The 20,473-nt window shown below is 41.7% G+C and overlaps 1 protein-coding gene across 2 annotated transcripts in view; it reads right to left on the reverse strand.

Annotated features, from left to right (window-relative positions):
* Window positions 1–7,566: 7,566 nt before the first annotated feature.
* Window positions 7,567–20,473, reverse strand: part of TOLLIP (toll interacting protein) — a 44,885-nt gene continuing 31,978 nt past the window's right edge. The window contains exons 6-7 of one of the 2 annotated variants that reach the window (XM_020788741.3): window positions 18,464–18,484; window positions 7,567–11,515 (exon numbers count right to left, since the gene is read on the reverse strand). In XM_020788741.3, the coding sequence (XP_020644400.1) occupies window positions 11,301–11,515; window positions 18,464–18,484 (236 nt within the window). In that variant the 3' untranslated portion in view covers window positions 7,567–11,300. The remainder of the gene's footprint in view (window positions 11,516–18,463; window positions 18,485–20,473) is intronic. The other variant, XM_020788742.3, reaches the window with a different exon arrangement.

Genomic DNA, 20,473 nt, shown 5'->3' on the forward strand with positions numbered 1-20,473 from the left:
GGATTTTTAAACAACAAAAAGAATAAAGTTTATTTTAAATACACACAGGGAAAAATAAGCAATCAGGTGAATAAAATAAAGTAACGTGGCTTATTTTCACACACACCAGCATACAGTTTGGTTCACCTAGAACCTTTAACTTAAAGCACAGACCCTGAACCCATCAGTTCTGGCTAACCAACAGACCCCTGAACCTTTCAGGCTGGTACTCTGACACACAGTAGTACCCTGTCAGACACACAGACTCCCACAACAGCTTCTTCTTCCCAGCTGCTGCTTCGTCCCAACCCAGTGTCTCACAGTTTGTCTCAGCATCTCCTCTTCACCACACAGGCATCACATATTTATACAGTACAGCCCCTCCTCCTGATGTCCCGCCTTCCACTCCCCATAGGATGGAACTTTCCCTCCAAACCCATGACAGACAGGTAACATCAGTGCTGTTATGTAACACCTCCCCTCTTTATAAGTTGTTTTGTAGGGGGAAAGCTAAGGTGCTTTTCACCAAAAAAAACAACCTGTATAAAACATACAACAACAGTTATACATACCCTATAATACTTACATATACTTACACTCCAAGTTAAACATAGCAAATAGGCATTTCAAACATTTACCATATGCATTACATCAATTTTACCTTTATTAATACAAACCAATTTAAAACCAGGTACATTTTAACTTTTTGTCTTCATTATATACATATAGTCCATGTTCTTTCGCCGTCTTCAGTCTTCAGGTCTTCTTGATAAGGCGTCAGCAACACAGTTCACTGACCCTCTGACCACCTTCACTTCAAAGTCATAGTCCTGTAAGTTCAAAGCCCACCTCATAAGTTTGCTATTGTGGGTTTTCATCGTCTTTAACCATTGCAATGGTGAATGGTCAGTACACAGAACAAAATGTCTTCCCCAGATGTAAGGCTTGGCCTTCTGGATCGCGTAGACTATGGCCAAACACTCCTTCTCCACGGTTGCCAAATGTCTCTCACCTTTTTGAAGTTTCCTACTCAGGTAGGACACTGGATGCTGGTCACCATTCTCATCCTCCTGGCACAGAACTGCTCCTACCCCGCTGTTAGACGCATCGGTGTAGATGATGAACTCCCGGTCGAAGTCTGGAGCACGCAGGACAGGATAGTTGATTAACGCCTCCTTCAACCTCTGGAACGCCGCCTCACAGTCGCTGGTCCACGGGATGCGGTCATCAGCCGTCTTCTTCGTCAGATCGGTCAGCGGAGCCGCAATCTCGCTAAACCTCGGGATGAACTTTCTGTAGTAGCCCACCAACCCAAGAAATGATTTGACTTTTCTCTTGGTGGTGGGTCTAGGCCAATCTCGAACAGCTTCTATTTTGGCCTCCAGGGGTTTTATCATTCCTCCCCCTACCATGTGACCTAAGTATTTTATTTCTGGGCTACCCAGCTGACACTTGCTGGCCTTTACTGTTAGCCCTGCTGCACTTAACCTCTGCAGCACTAACTCCAGGTGTATCAGGTGATCTTCCCAGGTATTACTGAAGATCCCTATGTCATCAATGTAGGCCACTGTAAAGTCACTGAGCCCTGCCAAGGTCTGGTCCATCAGCCTTTGGAATGTGGCTGGTGCATTTCTGAGACCAAAGCTCAGGACTCGAAACTCATAGAGACCAAAAGGGCTGCAAAAGGCAGTTTTTTCTTGATCCCTGGGATCAATTCTTAATTGCCAATATCCCTTTACCAGGTCCAATGATGAGATGAACCGACAACCCCCTATGGTTTCAATCAGGTTGTCTAGCCTGGGCATTGGGTAGGCATCAGGAGTGGTTACACGGTTTAATTTCCTGTAATCAACACAAAACCTAATGCTCCCATCAGGCTTGTCCACAAGGACTATCGGAGAGGACCAAGGACTAGAAGAGGGGACGATTATGTTCTCCCTCAGCATCTCGTCCAGCTCCTTCCGCACCTTGTCCCTATAGGGTCCCGTTACTCGGTATGGGGATACTGCCTGCGGGGGTGCATCCCCTGTGTGGCTCCGATGCATCACTCCCTTCACTATCCCCGGCTTGTTAGAAAACACCTGCTGATATTTATTAAGCAGCATTTTTAGTTCTTGCTGCTGGTCTTGGGTGAGTGCAGGACTGATCTTTACCTCCTCTGGGTTGTATTTTACCTCCCCTCTACCCTCCCAGAAGGGTAATTCCGCTTCCTCACTCTCAGCTGCTTTTATAGCAAATAGAACCCTCTGTTCCCCTCTGTAGTAGGGTTTTAGGGCATTCACATGAACCACCCTCCTTGCTTGGTTCTCCTCCTGCTCTATAAGGTAGTTCAGGTCTGACATCTTGGAAATGACCCTATATGGTCCTGCCCATTTGAGCTGCAGCTTATTCTCTCTGCAGGGCCTAAGCCAAAGCACCTCCTCCCCTGGGTCAAAGTGCCTCTCTCTAGCTTTGTGGTCATACCATGTTTTCTGTCTGACCTTCTGAGCTTGCAGGTTTTCTGCTGCCAGCTCTAGATTTCTCCTTAGGTCGTTCATCAAGGTGTCTATGTAAGTCACAACGTCTAGTGGGTCAACCTGGGTGATCTGCTCCCAATCTTGCTTGATCAAATCAAGGGGCCCTTTCACCCCTAAGTGTGCAGCAAACATGTCAGAGTGCCCCCTTTGTAAGATCATGGGGCGATACTTTTCAGGTACCACCAGTTGACTTCTGATCCCATCTCCCCCTTTTGAGATGTTCCTCAGGGTTTCTCTATATAAAATCCCCTTTTTCTCCAGAAATCTCACTGGGGTTTCAGGTGTTAGCTGGGCGTCAGTCACCTGTTCAAAACACTTTTGGAGAGTGGCGTCTGCCTTTTGCTCCTGTCCAAATCTGCTGTCTGTGGTTAAGGTTTCCACCACAGCTTCTGAACTCCCCTCTGCTTCCGCCTCTGGCTCATCATTACCCCCCTGAACTGTCCCCGTGGTGGCTTGTGAGCGTGTAATCACTAGCACCCTTTTCACATGTTCAGCCAGGTCATTTCCCACGAGCACGGCTGCTGGCAGAGTCGATGAAATCGCTAGCCGCCAATCTCCCCTCCAGCCTTGAAAGTTGACAGGTACCTCTGCTACTGGCAGAGAGATTACCTGCCCCTCAATCCCTGCCACCTTTATGCTCTCATTTGGGATTATAAACTCCCGAGGAATAATATCTGGATGGCACAGGGTTACCTGGGAACAAGTGTCCCGCAGCCCCCTATACTGCCGGTCAAGTATTCCTACGTCCACCCCTGCTGTCTCAAACAACTGAGAATCTGTTTTTATCAGCAAGCAGCGCTTTACCTCCACAAGAGGACCATTTTCCTCAGCCTGATCAGCATAGGTAGCTGTTCCAGACTGAGTAGCCATGGCAACAGGCTCCCTCTGTGACACTGAGCCTTGCTCTTTCTGGACACAGAACACAGCTTTTGGCTTGGTCCCACTAGAATTCTGAGGCACCATCCCTTTTAGCTGCTTCAATTTCTCACACTCTGAGATCAGATGACCCTTTCCCTGACAGAAATAGCATTTTCTGGTGTATTTGGATTCTCTCTCCTCTTGTTTCGGTTTTCCCTCCAAATTCTGAGGGCTTGGTTTCATGCCTGAGGGCTTCCCTTCACCATGGGCCCCTCCCCCTTGCTGGCTTTTCCCTGGTCCCTGAGAGTACTTGCTGTAGGTTTCTTTGGGTTTACCTACAGATTTCCCCTCACCCAAGGGCTTTCTTATTTGGGAGATAAAATCCGCGATTTCTGCGGCTGCTGCCACAGATTTCGGTTTCCTTTCCCTCACCTGGAATTTCAATTCCCCATGCAGAACTGAATAGAACTGTTCCAGGGCTATCAAGTCTTTAAGCTGTTCATAGGTCTCTGTTCCCTCCTGCGACAGCCATTTCTCAAGCAGCCTCACCAATTGGGCCCCCACTTGGGTAAAAGTCTGTTCTGGCTTCTTGGTGAGGGACCTGAACCTTTGTCTCAGCTGCTCTGCATTTATCCCATGTCTTGCAAACACCAGTTTTTTAAACTCTGCGAAATCTTTCATCCGTTCCTCAGGCATCTCGGCATAAACCTCAGCCAGGCTACCACTGATTAAAGACCGCATGATGGTCATCTTCTCAGTTTCCCTCACTGAGAAGTCCACAAACGCTCTTTCCACTAAGGAAAAGAACACCTCGGGACAATCTCCCTTGTGGTACACAGGGAATTTCTTCAGGTCAGCCTTAGACAGTTGGCCCCCCTCAGAATCCCTATTATTATTATTGTTCTGGTTCATCAGTTCCAATCTCTTTAATTCAAACGCCATTCTCTCTCTCTCTAATTCAAATTGCCGCTGTTTCTCTCTTTCCCTTTCCTCCATTTCCCTCACCCTCAGTTCATGCTGTTGGGCTATGAGTATTTTTCTGAGTTCTGGGTCTTGCTCTCCTGTGCTGTCACCTTGCACTGAGCCAAATTCATCCTCAGAACCTTGGTCAATCTGGGGGTCTTTCACTTCACTCATGTCTGCTATCTTGCTTCGAGTCAAGGGCATAATCCCCCCTCAGAACAGGCTGCTTTAAAAAGTCAAGCCTCAAAATAAAACGACCACTTTTTTCCTTCTTGCCTCAGAACCAGCTCTCCCTAGAGATTGCTGCTGTTCTTCAGCACTACTTGCAACAGTATCGAGTCAGAGCCTACCCCCCTCTGCTGGGCCTCTCAGCTGGCAAGCTAGCTCGCTGTTGCTACGCAGTTTTGCCTCAGCGTTTTCCCGCCAAAATCAGGCTGCCTCAGAGCACCTTAATCTAAGTCTCCCCAGTTGGCACGTTCTTCTACTAGTGCACCTCCCCGTGAGGTACACCTAGAAGATTACCTACGCGCCTCAGACTGTCCCTGACTAGACCCCCCTTGCTCTGGGCACACTTGCCAAGGCTTTGCTGGACCGCTGGACAACTGGACCAGTCGTATCCCACACGCTGGACACCAATCAATGTGACAAACCCAGACCTACTGGGATCTATCACACAGTTACTAAGCTGCCACCAACCATTCCCTATAATAAGTCACACAGACCAGGGATGGATTTTTAAACAACAAAAAGAATAAAGTTTATTTTAAATACACACAGGGAAAAATAAGCAATCAGGTGAATAAAATAAAGTAACGTGGCTTATTTTCACACACACCAGCATACAGTTTGGTTCACCTAGAACCTTTAACTTAAAGCACAGACCCTGAACCCATCAGTTCTGGCTAACCAACAGACCCCTGAACCTTTCAGGCTGGTACTCTGACACACAGTAGTACCCTGTCAGACACACAGACTCCCACAACAGCTTCTTCTTCCCAGCTGCTGCTTCGTCCCAACCCAGTGTCTCACAGTTTGTCTCAGCATCTCCTCTTCACCACACAGGCATCACATATTTATACAGTACAGCCCCTCCTCCTGATGTCCCGCCTTCCACTCCCCATAGGATGGAACTTTCCCTCCAAACCCATGACAGACAGGTAACATCAGTGCTGTTATGTAACAGGGGTTTACATCTGGCCCAAACAGAAATGGTGGGCCAGTCATTAAGGGACAATCAGTATCTAAATTTTGGAATAATTACATGTAATAGTTAGGCAAGTTTAGCCATAGGATATGGAATTAAAAGAGTAAGAATTATGGACCAAGAAAGCTTGGTGTGTCAAATTCACTTTCTCAAGACTGATGATGATCACTCACTTCTAAGCTTTCTATCTTTTCTTGGTCTGAATGCTGAACCTTTATACTTACAGTGCTTTATCCTAATTGGATTGAAAATGTTCTTGTAACTAAACCTATTTAACTTAACTTGACTCCTATTTGTGTTTGTAGTGTTCTCAAAGGGTGGACTAATATTCTACATCTTATATACATGAATGGAATGTGATAGCACCCTTCATTTCAGGAAAACCAATGCAGTTTTTCCCCATCCATTCTTGGATGGAAAATATGTGAAGAATCTTTCTCAGGCTTCAGATAATCAGGAAAAGCAACTCATAACATGTGATGACTTACTGTTGCAAATGCCAAATGAAATGATTTTTTTAAAATAGCACTGTCAAACATTCCAGTCCATTAGGAACAAATATTTTGATGAAAGCATGTTTAAAATAATGAGCTTAGCATAAACATTTGTGGCTTTATAAAATAATAATAATCACTGAGGAAAAGCACTACAACTATAAATTATTATTTTTAATAATACTGTGTACCCAAGAATCTTGATATTATTTGCCCTTAACCCAGTTAAGGCCAGATAGGTCAGTGGTTTAGATACAGTGGGGTCTTGACTTGAGAACTTAATCCGTATTGGAAGGCGGTTCTCAAGTCAAAAAGTTCTCAGGTCAAATCTGCATTTCCCATAGGAATGCATTGAAAACCATTTGATCCGTATCTGCTCTTTTCCGTCCATAGAAACTAATGGGAAGCTGCTATTCCGCCTTCGACCACTAGAGGGGGATATTTTGTTTCTTTTTTTTCTTAGGTCAAGAAAGGTTCAGGGAAGGCAGGGAAAATACAGTCCGGGCAGTACTGTACCAGGCAGTCCGAAGACTGTCTCCCAATCCACTCTCTAAACGCTGGGAGGAGACAGGCACCCTTTTCACTGGCCAACAGTTAACTGAAAGTTCAAATTTTGCACTTTCCCTGCCTCCCACGTGTTTTTTTTCAGTTCTTAACTCAAATCTAAGTATGTAAGTCAAGTCAATATTTTCCTATGAGAGTGGTTCTTAAGTCAAAATGTTCTTAACTCAAGCCGTTCTTAAGTCAAGACCCCACTGTACCTGGTTGCAAAGCCAGAGGGTGGGAGTTTGATTCTCCACTGTGCCTCCTGAAAATAGAGTTAGCCTGTGTGGCCTTGGGCAAGTAACACAGTCCCAAGCTACCTCCAGAAGAAGGAATTGGTAAAATATTTACATGTATTCTGTATCCAGAAAACCCTGGAAGGCGCTGCTATACATCAGAATTGACTTGATGGCACATTATTATTGACTCAAATAAGGATGCTCTACTATTCCAGCTTTATTGACAGTAAGAGTGAGGCAGAGAACATGACTGCCCAAAAATACACTGTGATTATGAGGCCTTTCCAGGTAAATCCAGATTGAATCATGTGCAACTGTCTAATTGTTCAAACACAATGGTTGTCAAAGGGATTCACTCCATCCTGCCATTAACAGTAGAGATGGGGGTATTCGTATACGAATATCCCTGCTCAGGTGGAAAGAATGAGGGTCCGGCCCCATGGGGCTGGACTGTTCAATCACGATTTTGCTGCTGCTGCCGCCGGCGGCTTCACAGAGCCTTCCTCTCACGCCGTACTCCGCAATGAATCAGCTACTCTGCACCCTAGCAGAGAGGCTTGTCATCCTGCCTCCTGCCAGGAGTGGGTAATCTCTTGCAGACAATGGCACGATAGGAAGGTTCTGTGGAGCCGGCGGCAGCAGCAAAATCGTGAGTGGACAGTCCAGCCCCATGGGGCCAGACCTTTATTTCCACCTGTGCAGGGATATTCGTATTTGTATACAAATACCCGCATCTCTAACTAAGAGTAAACAGATTGAAACATGCCAAGGAAGGATTTGTAGTTTAATATATTCCTTAATTGAACAAAAAACCCTGCAAAGGCACTTGCATCCTAAAATTACATTCATTCACAATTTCTAGAACTAACATGCTGAGAAGCATAATGACTGTAATAAAAAAACTGTATTTTTAACAGTTTGGCATACATTTATTAAATTAGGCAGAATGAGAAAAAAGACTTTACAATGCAAGAGACAAACATTTGAACCTCAATACAGTAAAAAAAACTCTTCAGAATTATTACAGCAAAACATCCTCTATGCAGTATTACAGATCAGCCAATAGAAGCAATAATATCTGTAAAGGGAAATGCTTGGAACCCCCAGCACACACTCAAAGAGCAGTAAAGAAGAAAGTGGTGAGCATCTAGCTAAACAAAAATATTCCTGGATTTAACCACTTACAGGTCCTTAGCAGGTCTGAAGCTGCCAATACCAGTTCAAATTTCAGCAGAGGTCCATAGCAGCTTCTTGACTGCTGGTGGGGTGCTGTGACAGATGCAAAAAGCTAAACATGACACTTTCTCAAATGGAGCATGGGAGAAATAGTATTAAGAGTTGAACACTGAACAGCATCTAATTTAACTAATAGGTGACTAGTACATTTCAGTTCTGTACATCGGAAACATGGGCCCCCATTTTATTTGGATGTAAATGCCACTGACCATTCATGGGGACTATTCAAAAAACATGTTTGTAGGACCAAGGTATATTCAGGTAGCTATCAAGAAGAGAGATGCACAGAACTAAGCCATGCTTGCAACTGCTCATTTTTATTTTTAAATAACAATGCAGATATTAGTGAATGTTGGGTATTAATATAGGATTGTGCACTGTTTCTATTTTCTTCATTATGGCAGCACAAAATATTTATAGCAAAGTATCTGATCAAAATCAGTACCTATATGAAGTCTCAACTCTGCTGCATAAAAATGCAGTTTAAGAACCTTTATTGAAGTTTTCCAGGCCTTCTACAGGTCGCAGTTCCTGGGACCTTTACTAAAGAAATTGAATTTATTCTTAGGAGTCCCATTTTGATGTCTATTCTGATATGAAACTACGTTCTCAACTACTTTCAATAGGCTGGATCCAGTCATAATCTCCAACAGGCAGAAGTGCTCCTTCCATCAGATTAACACAGCTATATTTTTAGAAATTTCATCAGAAGTTTTTGAACTGAATGAAATAGTCTACTAGCCAAACAGAAAGGAAGGGATTCCCTCATCTTCCTTTATTCATCTATGTCCCCCTAAGATGTGCTCCAGTGAGTTGAAAAATCAACAAGAACTAGAGGCTCCAAACGACAAAGATTAAATTAATGAATATTGTTCCCTTTTTCCAGTAGTAGGACCTTCTCAGCTGAACTCTGGCTGCAGATAACTCGCTCCAGTACGACAAACTTTGGATGCAACGGAATTTATTTATAATTACGCTCCCAAAGAATTAAGCACAGAATTTAATGTCATCCATAAATGACCAAACAAATTACCCACATTGTCTACCTCAGAGTAGGTTCAAAATCCAGGAATGTATACAGTTATGCAGCCCACTTTTCCCCACTGATACAGTGCTATAACAGAACATTTATCTAAAGAATGAATTGCTATTTTAGACTTTTCATGGAGCACTTCTGAGTAAAATTATCCTTAATTATCTTAGTTCACATACAGGAATTTGACTGTACTCTGGTGCTACTGACAAACGTCTGACACTCTTTACTCATATGGAAGCGCTCCAAAGTACTGAGAAAGGGACCAAGCTAATGTTCTCATGGATGCATGTTTGCTCTAGAGCAGGTGTAGGGAATATGGAGCCCTTCATCTCTTAATCAGACCTAGTCAGCACAACCAATAGGAAGGGAATGTGGCAACAGTAGGCCAACAAACACGTGAAAGGCCACACCTCCCTCTTTCCCATACTTAACCCCATTTTAAAACACATACATTGCCATAATCATGAATTTAAAAAGTAAAAGAAGAAGAAGGGAGTGGATTGGACCAGTAGAAATTAGCAGTCATAAATGGAAGTCAATGAAACAGAAGTAAGACAGTCAAATTTTAAGCAAAAAAAACAGTAGAAGGAAAACACATATATATTTTTGGTACTCCATTTAAAAATTACTTGCCTACATACTTTAATAATTAGAAAAATAAATATTTTAACTATAGCTGGCTGTGCCAGGAGTATTTATGATGATATGTTAACGTAATTTTTAATGGACATTTTCAACACTTGAGGGAGAGGAGAACAATATGGAGAGAAGGAAATGTAAGTTATTTACTTTCAAGACAATGGAACTGACAACCAACATGTGAACCTGTATTGTGTTCAATCATTTCATGAAGTACAAAGTATGGCTAGGAATTATAGAAGAGATTTAAAATATTTTAAAAACCATCAAAATGCCAAAACACACATTATAATAAAATGTGCAGATTAAAGTGCATTACTTTACTTTTGTTTTAGGAAAAACGGAAAATGAACTAATTCAACAGGTACAGAATTTGTCACCTCATAAAGTCCTACACATCCAACAAAATGCAATTAATATATACAATAACTTTCTTCATATCTATTGGGATTGTGTTTTAAAAGTTTGGCTTGCTTCACTTGTGACATACTTTCATATGCCTGAACTCTGAGAGAACTAAGGTCAAGTGGTATCGAATAAATCAGTGCATTGGATATTCTATTGAAAAGTTATGCTTTGAAAACTACTTCTTGAAAAGGGAAAAAACACAAGTGAAGCAGTGTTTTTCCCTCAAAACACTTACTTCATGACAAATGACGACAAGGATGTTCATTAAATGATGAGGACAAAATTTCCAACACAAAATCTCTCTCCTTTCATTCTTTAAAATTACCTCACAGATACAGAAGCAGTAACAGTGCAAGGAAGCAGAAAAGCCTATTTTGGAACAACCCTGTTGCTCTAGCAGCTCATGGTCTAAGTGAGGCAGCACCTTACTCTGAGTGGCAGGCTGAAGGGCCCATCTACCTGCTCAGATGACAGGCAACCTCTAGCACACACACCTATGTCCTGAGAAACAAGAGATTGAAAATTTCAGAAGCATAGCAACATGTCTGGTGAGAGCAACAGACTCTTAATTAACATAAATCACACAAATGTATTCCACTGGTGCCCAATTAATAGGCTGTGAAAAGGAATCTTTCATTCTAATGATGGCAAAGATCCTAGAAAACCTGTCTTCTAGATTAAGTATCATAAATTGTTGCAATGTTCAACTAAAGCTGAAATGTACAGTGTGATAACTTCCTGCATTTCACAGAGAAGGGTCATATGTTGGGAAAGAAATACTGTACTTTTTGTAAAAGCACTCAATGGAACAATCCCACCTCATATCTCCCTCCCCCCCAAATCCACTTTTATCTCCATAATGCATAGTGTTGAAAATTAGGTATAGCTGATTGTGGGTACTTTGTTCTGCAAAAACAGAGATAGGTTGTGGGGGACCAAGATAAATATTTCCAACTCCACTTCTCTAACAGAAATACAGCCACACATAGCAGAACTGATATTCATAAAAATATCTGAGGTTATTATGGATCTTAACAACAAATGTGGAAGTTTCCCAGCCACCACCATAAAAAAAGAAACAATCTCTCAACCAGGATGCTTTCTCAAGATGTTTTTCCTCTAAGTCCCTGGCTTGGCAAAACAAAAGTATGGGTAACAGTGAAGATGAGGAACATGCACAAGGATCTAAGATTCTTCTGCAATTTGAAGCAAGGAATTAATAGCAGCATCCTTGTTCCCCCTCTGGGCTTCTAGAACTGAACGGATTACTTCTCTGTCCATGTTGGGGAACATGTCTTGGAGAGATTTTAGATCCTCTTCATTACAGACATGTTGAGGGTTGATTGCAGGAGGTGGGATTGCCACGGGCACCATGCCTGGGTTGCATACAGCAGGCATTCCTGGAAAGAGAGACAGACAACTGAGGATGGACACCAAACATTTAAACCTAAATTATTAAACCAAGCATATGTTCAATGTTTGTAGTGAGTGAAGGCTTTCTTCTGAGAAATTCTATGACGACGCAGGGAAAAACGTACAAGAATATTTGTTTAATCAAATACCACAGTACATTTTTTTTCAGAATATTAGGTCAGTAGAAACACTGCTGGCAAAACAGGTATATGTCTTGTCTCCTTCCTCTGTTGTGCTCTAGAGCAGGGGTCCTCAACCCGTGGTCCTCAGCCCATTACAGGGCTGTAGCCTTGGCAGGAGTGGACCATGGAAAGGGATCTCCCACCCCTCCACGCAGACACACACACGCCACCATGCACGGACACTCCCCATGCGCACGCATGCATACACTGCCCCCACATAGATGCACGGACGAACAACCCCACATGTATGTACGGATGCACACATGCACACCCCACATACACGCATTGACACATATATCTCTCCCCACATACACGCATGGATGCACCCGTGCCCCCTGCACGCACACCCTCCACATGCAAAGACATACTCCGGCACACAAACACGCACACAGAAGGGCCCCCCATGCACATTAAACCAGTCCACGGTGCCAAAACGGTTGGGGACCACTGCTCTAGAGGGCACCCTGTAAAGCTATCTCAGGTACATGGGACCTTTTTCCAGAGTGAATACTAAGCCCACATGTGGTCCTGGATAGAACCCTTAGTAATGCAGGAAAACCCCAAGCAACTAAAAACCAAAACCCAAAATTTGTTAGCACAAAGAATGTAAAATACCTTTTCATCCCTGTGCACTACCAGTACTTAAATCTATAAATGTCTCCTAAATATTTTATGGTGGCGCCTTTATTTTTTCAAACCCCCATAATTTGTAAATAAACGCTTAGCAGATTATAGAGTAGACCATGGTAACAACTGTCAGAAGCTACAAGAGATAAGAAGGAAACAACCTGCATAGCCAGCTCAAGAGACTGTGCTACTGCCTAGTCTCTACTCTCCTGCTTCAAAAAGCACTGGCTGTTTGTACTGGCAGCACAAAGGAAATTTGTTTATAAATACTTATTAATAAATAACTGCCATGTATCCAGGTTTTTATAGCAATTAGTCAATACTTCTGTGGAGTACTTGGAACCTGTGGGAATTTGGCCTTGTGGTCTTCCTTTGCTACAGTGCAAGGACATTTATTGCTGCTACTGCTTCTTTGGGTTCCTGGGTCTCATGGAAACAAAAATGGTAGCAAAGGAAATGAAGGAGAACATGTGAAGAAGGATAGAGAGAAAAAAGCAGGCAACAGACAACTTTTTCAAGCAGAGGCTAATTTAAAGCGCCCATTTGGAATAAAATGTCTCATCTAACTCTAAGAAATATAGCTGGAGGATTGGATTTTGCTGTCAAATAAAGCAACCTTTATCTGCAGATAAGTGCATCATTAACAGTCACAGTTTTCACTACTGAAAAGTTAATAATCATGTTCATACAGCCAAAAGATATTAATGAATCTACTAATTACTGTTGCTCCTAGAAGGCATTAGGACTTCCTGGCACTTTGAAATGCAAGACAGTAAAAAAATCAACACCATTTTTTTAAAGCTGAAAGAAATTTTCCGTTTTTATGGTTTTCCAAAGTCACAGCTATTTTAGTTTGTCTCAGCATGTTGACTAAAAAACACACACAGACAAAAATCACAAAAAACAAACATCCACAAATAAAACAATAAAAAAATTATAGCTCTTTTAAAACTAACAATTTTATTTCAATGTGAACTTTTGTGAACAAAGTCCACTTCCTTGGATAAACTTCTATTAGTTTGTTTTTACTGAGCTGTGTATGTCCTAGTACCATGAAATTTGGTCCAGACAAAGTTGTAACTGACAAATGTCCAACTGCAACATTTCTATTACAAATACAGGTTTCAATTAAACAGACACAAAGGCCATAGTAAGCTCTGCAAATGATTTTGTGAATTTTGCAAATGTTGCATGGGATTACAGATCAATCCTTATTCACAGTCCTCCCATCACACTATCAGCATAGCCAGGAGTCATGAATGCTGACATTTTCTCTCCAAAATATCTAGAGAGCTCTATGTCAGAGAAAGCTGTTTGAGACAGTTGTGCATGTATTTAATTAGTACGCACAGCATGCAGCACTGTGATTAGAGACCTTTATTTTTATTTATTTTATTTATACCCTGCCTATCTGGCCATTTTGACCACTGGTTCTTAACCTTGGGTTACTCAGGAGTTTTGGACTGCAACTCCCAGAAGCCTTCACCACCAGCTGTGCTGACTGGGGTTTCTGGGAGTTGCAGTTCAAAAGCATCTGAGTAACAAAGGTTAGGAACCACTGATTTTGACCACTCTAGGTGGCTTACACCATAAAAGACTTCCAAGAAAACCCTCCCAGTAGATAACAGTGTGATCTTGCTCTTTGAAAGGAACTTTGGATGAGATACACTTTAGGTTAGAAAACTTTATCTAGAAATTTATATAACTATTTATAAGTACTAATAGTCACCATTCAGTTATGTGTAATAAACCCATATTTGCTCTGTGTCTCATTCCACCTGAAAGGAACACCTACAAATAGCCTGAAAAATCGATTCTGCCGATTAAGAAGGAAATAAGATCATTTTTCATCATGACAGACATTTCAGTCATTTACTAAATAGCATACCTGCTTCACTGTACACACTAGTATTGAAGGTCTTCCCCCCCGCTTATAAAAACTGTACTTCAAATTTTATGAAACAGATTTGGTTTTAAATATACCAGCATGACCACAGCAAGAAGCATTCAAGCATCCTGTAAGCAGTGGCATTTAATGAAACAAACACATAAAAATGGCAATGCATTTGATAGTGTGCACTGTTATGAATAAGCAATACAAAAGAAGCAAAAGAAAAAAATAAGTCAGCATGTACAGAAAGTATTGCAGAAATTATGTTCTAGTACAGTCAAGTGCCTTCCAAGCCCAGTATAATCCCATACTTCCCTAAGGAAAAAGCTTTGCCTATAGGATATGTTCTAATGCCACAGGCAGGTAGAAAAAAAATCTAACTTTTAATATCACTGAAGTATTGCACTTCAAATGCTGCTTACCTTTTTAAAGAGATTATTTTCTCTCAATACTAAATCTTTTGACAGACTCTTAATTACAGACAGGTTATAAAACCACTAAGAATTGCATTATATCTTTTCCTGTTTCTGCCCTCCCTATTATGCCCACTACATGATCCAAAATATTGGAAGAACAATGATCAGTTTAAAGAACAAGGAACATTTTATCAAAGGCACTTGACTGAATTGCGGACTACAGTTAACAGTGAGGATGTCACAATTGTCATTTTCTGAGTGTGAGTCAGATAGCCTGTTGCAGTACAAGCTACTAAAACATTACAAAATAGAAAATGGGCCACAAGTATTTTTTACCACCTAACCCCAAATTTTATTGTAACATTGCAAATGGGACTGGTAAATTATCCTTCCTGCAAGAACTAAATGGCTGCTAATGCTCATTAACTTTGCAAAAAAAAAAAAAACACCTGACAAGGGCCACATTACACTAGTAATGGTCCCAAGGAAAGTGGCAAACATGGTGATGAATATTTGCAAAAAAGTATTAGTAACCCTTCCCTCCAACACAAATCCAGTTCACAGAAAGTAACCTCTCAGAAGAACAGTTCAATGCACTTCAGATCTCAACTCAAACCGTTCCTACCAAAGATGGACTTTTAAGAATACAGCAACAGCTTCCCATTTGTTCACTGTTGTTATGTGCTGTCAAGTTTCCTCCGACTTATGGGAAACCTATGAATGAGCAATCTCCAAAATGTCCTGTCCTCAACTGCCCTGTTCTGCTCTTGTAACCTCAAGCCTGTGTTTCACTGAGGGAGTCAATCCATCTAATGCACACAGCCCTTAATGGCTCAGGCCATTAAGCAGTGTTTCCTTATCTGGGGGCCAGGACACCCAAGGTGGTCACAAAGTGTTTTGGGGGGATGGGGTTGTATTTCAACCCTTGTTAAATAATTTCTTCCTTGACCTTCTGGCGTGGAATGTTAAAGTTAGAATGTAAGTGTATGTAAGAGAAACTATTGTTTTACACATAAAAAAAGAAATGACCATGGAAAGATATAAATGCTGCCAATTCTGCAAGAAAGGGATTTTGACCAAGACATTGCTTTGAGACAGCCTGAAGAAGGGGAGGTTAAGGAAAAAGAAGACCAACCTCCCCATCCACAACAAACACACAGGAAGGGGGACAAAAAAACAGCCTGTCTCTTTTGCAGCAAGTGTAAGGGAAGCTTTATGCTGGTTTCTGAGGGGGATCCTCTCTGCGCATAGGTTTTTCCCCCCTTCCTGGGTACTGCAGTGTCCTTCCACCTCTGGCTCATCTTTGAAATCCTTTGCCATCTCTTCTCCCTACATTTAAACCCTTTCCCCAGCCTGTCCTCTCCCCAGTTTTGAAGTGGTGACAGAAGCAGGAGGGCAAGCGTCAGTGATTGCACTGCCATGTCAGGGAACAACAATGGCCTCTTTATCCAAATATGGCATGGGGGTTGCAGATTACTTGACTACAGTCGTGCCCTGCTTAATGATTACCCCGTATAACGACGAATCCGCTTCACGACGATGTTTTTGTGATCGCAAATGCGATCGCAATACGATGTTTTAAATGGGTTTTTTCGCTTTGCGAAGATCGGTTCCCTGCTTCGGGAACCGATTCTTTGCATTACGACAATCAAAACAGCTGATCATCGGGTTTTCAAAATGGCCGTCGGGTGTTCAAAATGGCTCCCCACTGTGTTTTTGAATGGATTCCTCGCTCTACAGGCACTGAAAATGGCCGCCCCATGGAGGATCTTCGCTGGACGGTGAGTTTTTCAGCCCATTGGAACGCATTGAATGGTTTTCAATGCGTTTCAATGGGCTTTTTTATTTCGCTTTATGACGTTTTCACTCTACACCTGTTATGCGAGGCACCACTGTATTACAAAAGGGAGTTGCAACAAACTTCAACAAACTTCAAATTAAGGTCAACCAGTGAGACACTTCTTGTGGGGTGTGGCCAGTCTTTACAGTAAACACACAGAGAAAAGTCTTTGGGGAGGGGGGGCTGACACCCCAGCAGCTCAGTTGTTACCCTTACTGTTGTCCCATAGGCCTCAGCTGACAACAGATTTATTTGTGCAAGCTTTTAGGGAACAAGACATTTTATTATTAATAATAAATAAATTTATCTCTGGTTTGGGAACAATGATTTTAATCACTGATGTATGTTTCAACTGTGTTTTGTGGAAACTGCTTATCTCGGAGTCTTTGCGAGGAAAAATAGGAAGTTACTGTTACCAAAAAAAAAAAAAAATCTCCATATCACTTGAGAAAACAAAATCAGTTTCAATTCTAAACTGAATCGTGATTGTGTACCACTTGATAAAAAAACCCTAAGATGCAAAGAGTTGATGTAAAATCCAATAGACAAGCACATTAATAGAACACTTCATTTAATACATTGCTGAAACACTAATAGCACATTATTTTTGCCCTCTCCAAACACTTATGATATTACACTTCTAATTATTAGATTGTTCGATGCTGCAGCACGAGTACTCTCCTTTGAAGAAAAATCCTGTACTGAAATAAAATGAGTGCAAACAAAAATATCTGTTTGTGTGACACAAGCCATGCTCGTACTTAGAACTAGTTTAAAACAAGTTCATAAACAGAAGGATTTGTCTGCTTAAGGTGCTTGCAATCTGTGGCAAGCTCTTGCCTGTTCCTGGAAATGCTCTTCTGCAGCGAAGATATAAGCTGCCTTTAGAAGCACTGCAGTACAAGTCTAGCGAAAAAAAATCTACACCAAATACAATGAAAATAGCTAGCAGAAGACAAATATGGTTGACACTGAGATTATGGTGGTTTTTGTTTTGTTTGGCAACTATGAACAAAAGAGCAAACATGACATTTATTTCCTGCTCAGTTTAAATTGGTTATCCAATCATTCTCGAGCGATACAAAAAAGTACAGTTAAAAAATTGCTAAGGAGAGAGTCAGCTGGGCATACCTGGAGACACGCAACAGAAAAGGAGGAGGAGTAGAGCCCAAGTGAAAAGCTGCTCAACTCTGGAGCATTTCAAAGACTGTTTTGTCTAGGCATAGAGCCCATCTGTATGAGTCATAGAGATTTAGTGAAGAAGAAAAATTATTCCCTTTTAAAGGAGGACTGTGGGAATGGAACATCTACCATCACTTATTTCAAAATTATTTGTACAGTATACCCTCTGGCAGCACGCTTTCACAAGCATAAACAACTTTGTCATTGTCACCATTCCTTTGTACTCAAAGGCACAATTATGTACATATAGGCCATGAAGACTTTACTCACCTTAACCACAGCAGAGTAGGTCAAAATCAAGAGCTCAGCATCTTTCAACCTCAGATGCAGGCCTTTCTACAACTACTATGTCAACCCTTTTACTGCCATCACATAAAACACTTTCCAGTTGATGAAATGATAAAGGAATATGGAGGAAAAAAAGAACACCCAGTATCATGACATGTTAATGTGATAGTTGGTGGTATAGTGATTAATAGGTATATTAAGAACTTCAGAAAAGATGACGAAGGAGTAGCTACATACTTAGGTGGGTAAACTGAAATGCTATGCTACTTGTGCTTTTAAGTCCTCTTATCTGAGGAATTCAAGTACAGCTTTGTTTCCTACTCAAATTAAACAGGTTAAATACATAATTCTGTCATTGTGTATTGTGACATCCACCTGCAGTGTGCTGTATTGCAATAAATGGCATATAAGTAAAAATAAGTTTCCATGACCTCATGCAGAATTTGTGTTCCAGTGGAATGGGATGCAAAAGAAAGTAAAGAAAAGGGGAAAAAATTAAGAAGACTTACCCAGAGCAAAGTACTCAAGCCCTGAGGGTAGATGAAAGTGTGGGAAAGGAATAAGACATGGAAAACAGATATTATTCTACATTTTAATTAGAAAATATATTCCAAGGAAGAAAATGGGCAAAATTTTGATACTCGTGCTTCAGATCTTAAGATTCACAATTTTGTACATCAATTTAAACAGCCAAACACACTATCATGAATCTCTTTTATAAACACACCTGGTGATCCACACTTCCCCAATGCCTTTAAACACTGTGAAATGATGTATTGCCCATTTTTGCATGATACTCTATTGAAAATACCCTCCGCTTCTTCTCTCCATATTCCGCTGCTCCTTTCATCCCTGTCTGCCACTCTGTCATTACTAACAACCAACATACTTTCAGTCAATATCAGTCTGACACAATCTCTCCTCCATCTTTGTCCTCTGTACCTATATATTTTCTCTCCTTTCCTGTTTTTGCCCTTCACATATGGTAAATGCTCGAACCCAAATCCAGCAGTAGACTTCAACATCTAATGACATTGGAACTTGGACTTTCTTCCCTTTCCTCCTTGCTACAGCCTTTTCCGATAACCAAAAACCTTGCTTCAGAAAGTTTCCCATTCCCGTAGAGCAGGACTTTGTGCCTTGGGGGGGAGGGTAGCTGCAAGGGGGAAGGCTGCTGCTTGTAAGCAATGGGATCCAACAAAAGTGGCCTCTCCTCCATTAAGTAAGATAAATTATTTGTCAAAAGAAAGAAGTAAAAGAGATTTTAAAAAGAGAATGATAAAACAGAATACAGTGGTGCCTCGACCTATGAACATCCCAACTTACGACCATTTAGAGTTACGACCAGCTCCAGCCACAAAATTTTGCTTCAACTTGCGGCCGGAGCTTCCAGTTACGAATACAAAAAGGCAGGGGAAGAAGGCAGGAAATTCAAATTGGTAACTGTTGGTGGTGAAGAGGCTTCTTCTTTGTAGCTCCTTCGCCCCAGCAGTTAGAGTGTGCGCAATTGGAGGAGTCTTGGGACTGCCTGGCTTCTGCTTCTGAGTGAGAGTGTGTGTGTTTGCAGGGAGGCTTCGGACTGCCTGGTAAGGTAAGGTGCTGCTTTCTGCTTTTTAAAAACTGTCAGTTCTGGGTGGGTTTTGCAGGGTGAGTTTGGGCTGGGGGGGTTATGCCTCTGTGCTATGTTGTCATTTTGTTTTTTGGTTTGTTTGTTTGTTTGTTTGTTTGTTTGTTTGTTTGTTTTTGCAGCCATAGCACCTTCAAGGCTTGCTCCCGGGTTTATTTTTGGTTTTGTTTGTTTTTTAAAGCCCCAGCGCCTTTGGGGCTTGCTCTCTGGTTTATTTTTGGTTGTTTTTTGTTTTTGTTTGTGTGCGTGTGTTTTGCAACCCCAGCACATTCCTATGGGGCTTGCAGTGTTTTTTTGGGGGGGGGGTCTTTCTTTTTTCTGGAATGGATTAATTGTGTTCCAATGCATTTCAATGGGAAATGGCGCTTCGACCTACTACCATTTCGAGTTACGTCCATCTTCTGGAACAGATTATGGTCATAAGTCGAGGCACCACTGTAATGCCATCAATGTGCCTTACTCTCATGCACACATGTAAGCTTCAATCTCAACATCTACAAAAGTGCAGATTTCTTTAAAGACCTTTGTGTGAGATCATATGAAAAGAGTTTCTAAGCATGCTCTAAATCACACCCAAGATTCTAAATGCACTTAGCTGATCATATGCCAAATCTCTGTGCTAAATGTGCACAGGTCTGTAGAGGAGTATACATACTTGGGAGATAGTAGATAAGGGTTTCCATGTGTGCTACTGTTCCCTATACAGTGGTGCCTCGCATTGCAACGCTAATTCGTTCCAGCGAAATTGCTGCTAAACGAAAACGTCGCAATGCAAAAATAAGAAGCCCATAGAAACGCATTAAAACGCAATTAATGCGTTCCTAGGGGCTTCAAACTCATCATTCAGCGAAGATCCTCCATAGCGTGGCCATTTTCGCTGCCTGTTAAGCGA

Source organism: Pogona vitticeps, chromosome 1 (assembly GCF_051106095.1).
Source record: "Pogona vitticeps strain Pit_001003342236 chromosome 1, PviZW2.1, whole genome shotgun sequence".
NCBI classification, from domain to species: domain Eukaryota; kingdom Metazoa; phylum Chordata; class Lepidosauria; order Squamata; family Agamidae; genus Pogona; species Pogona vitticeps.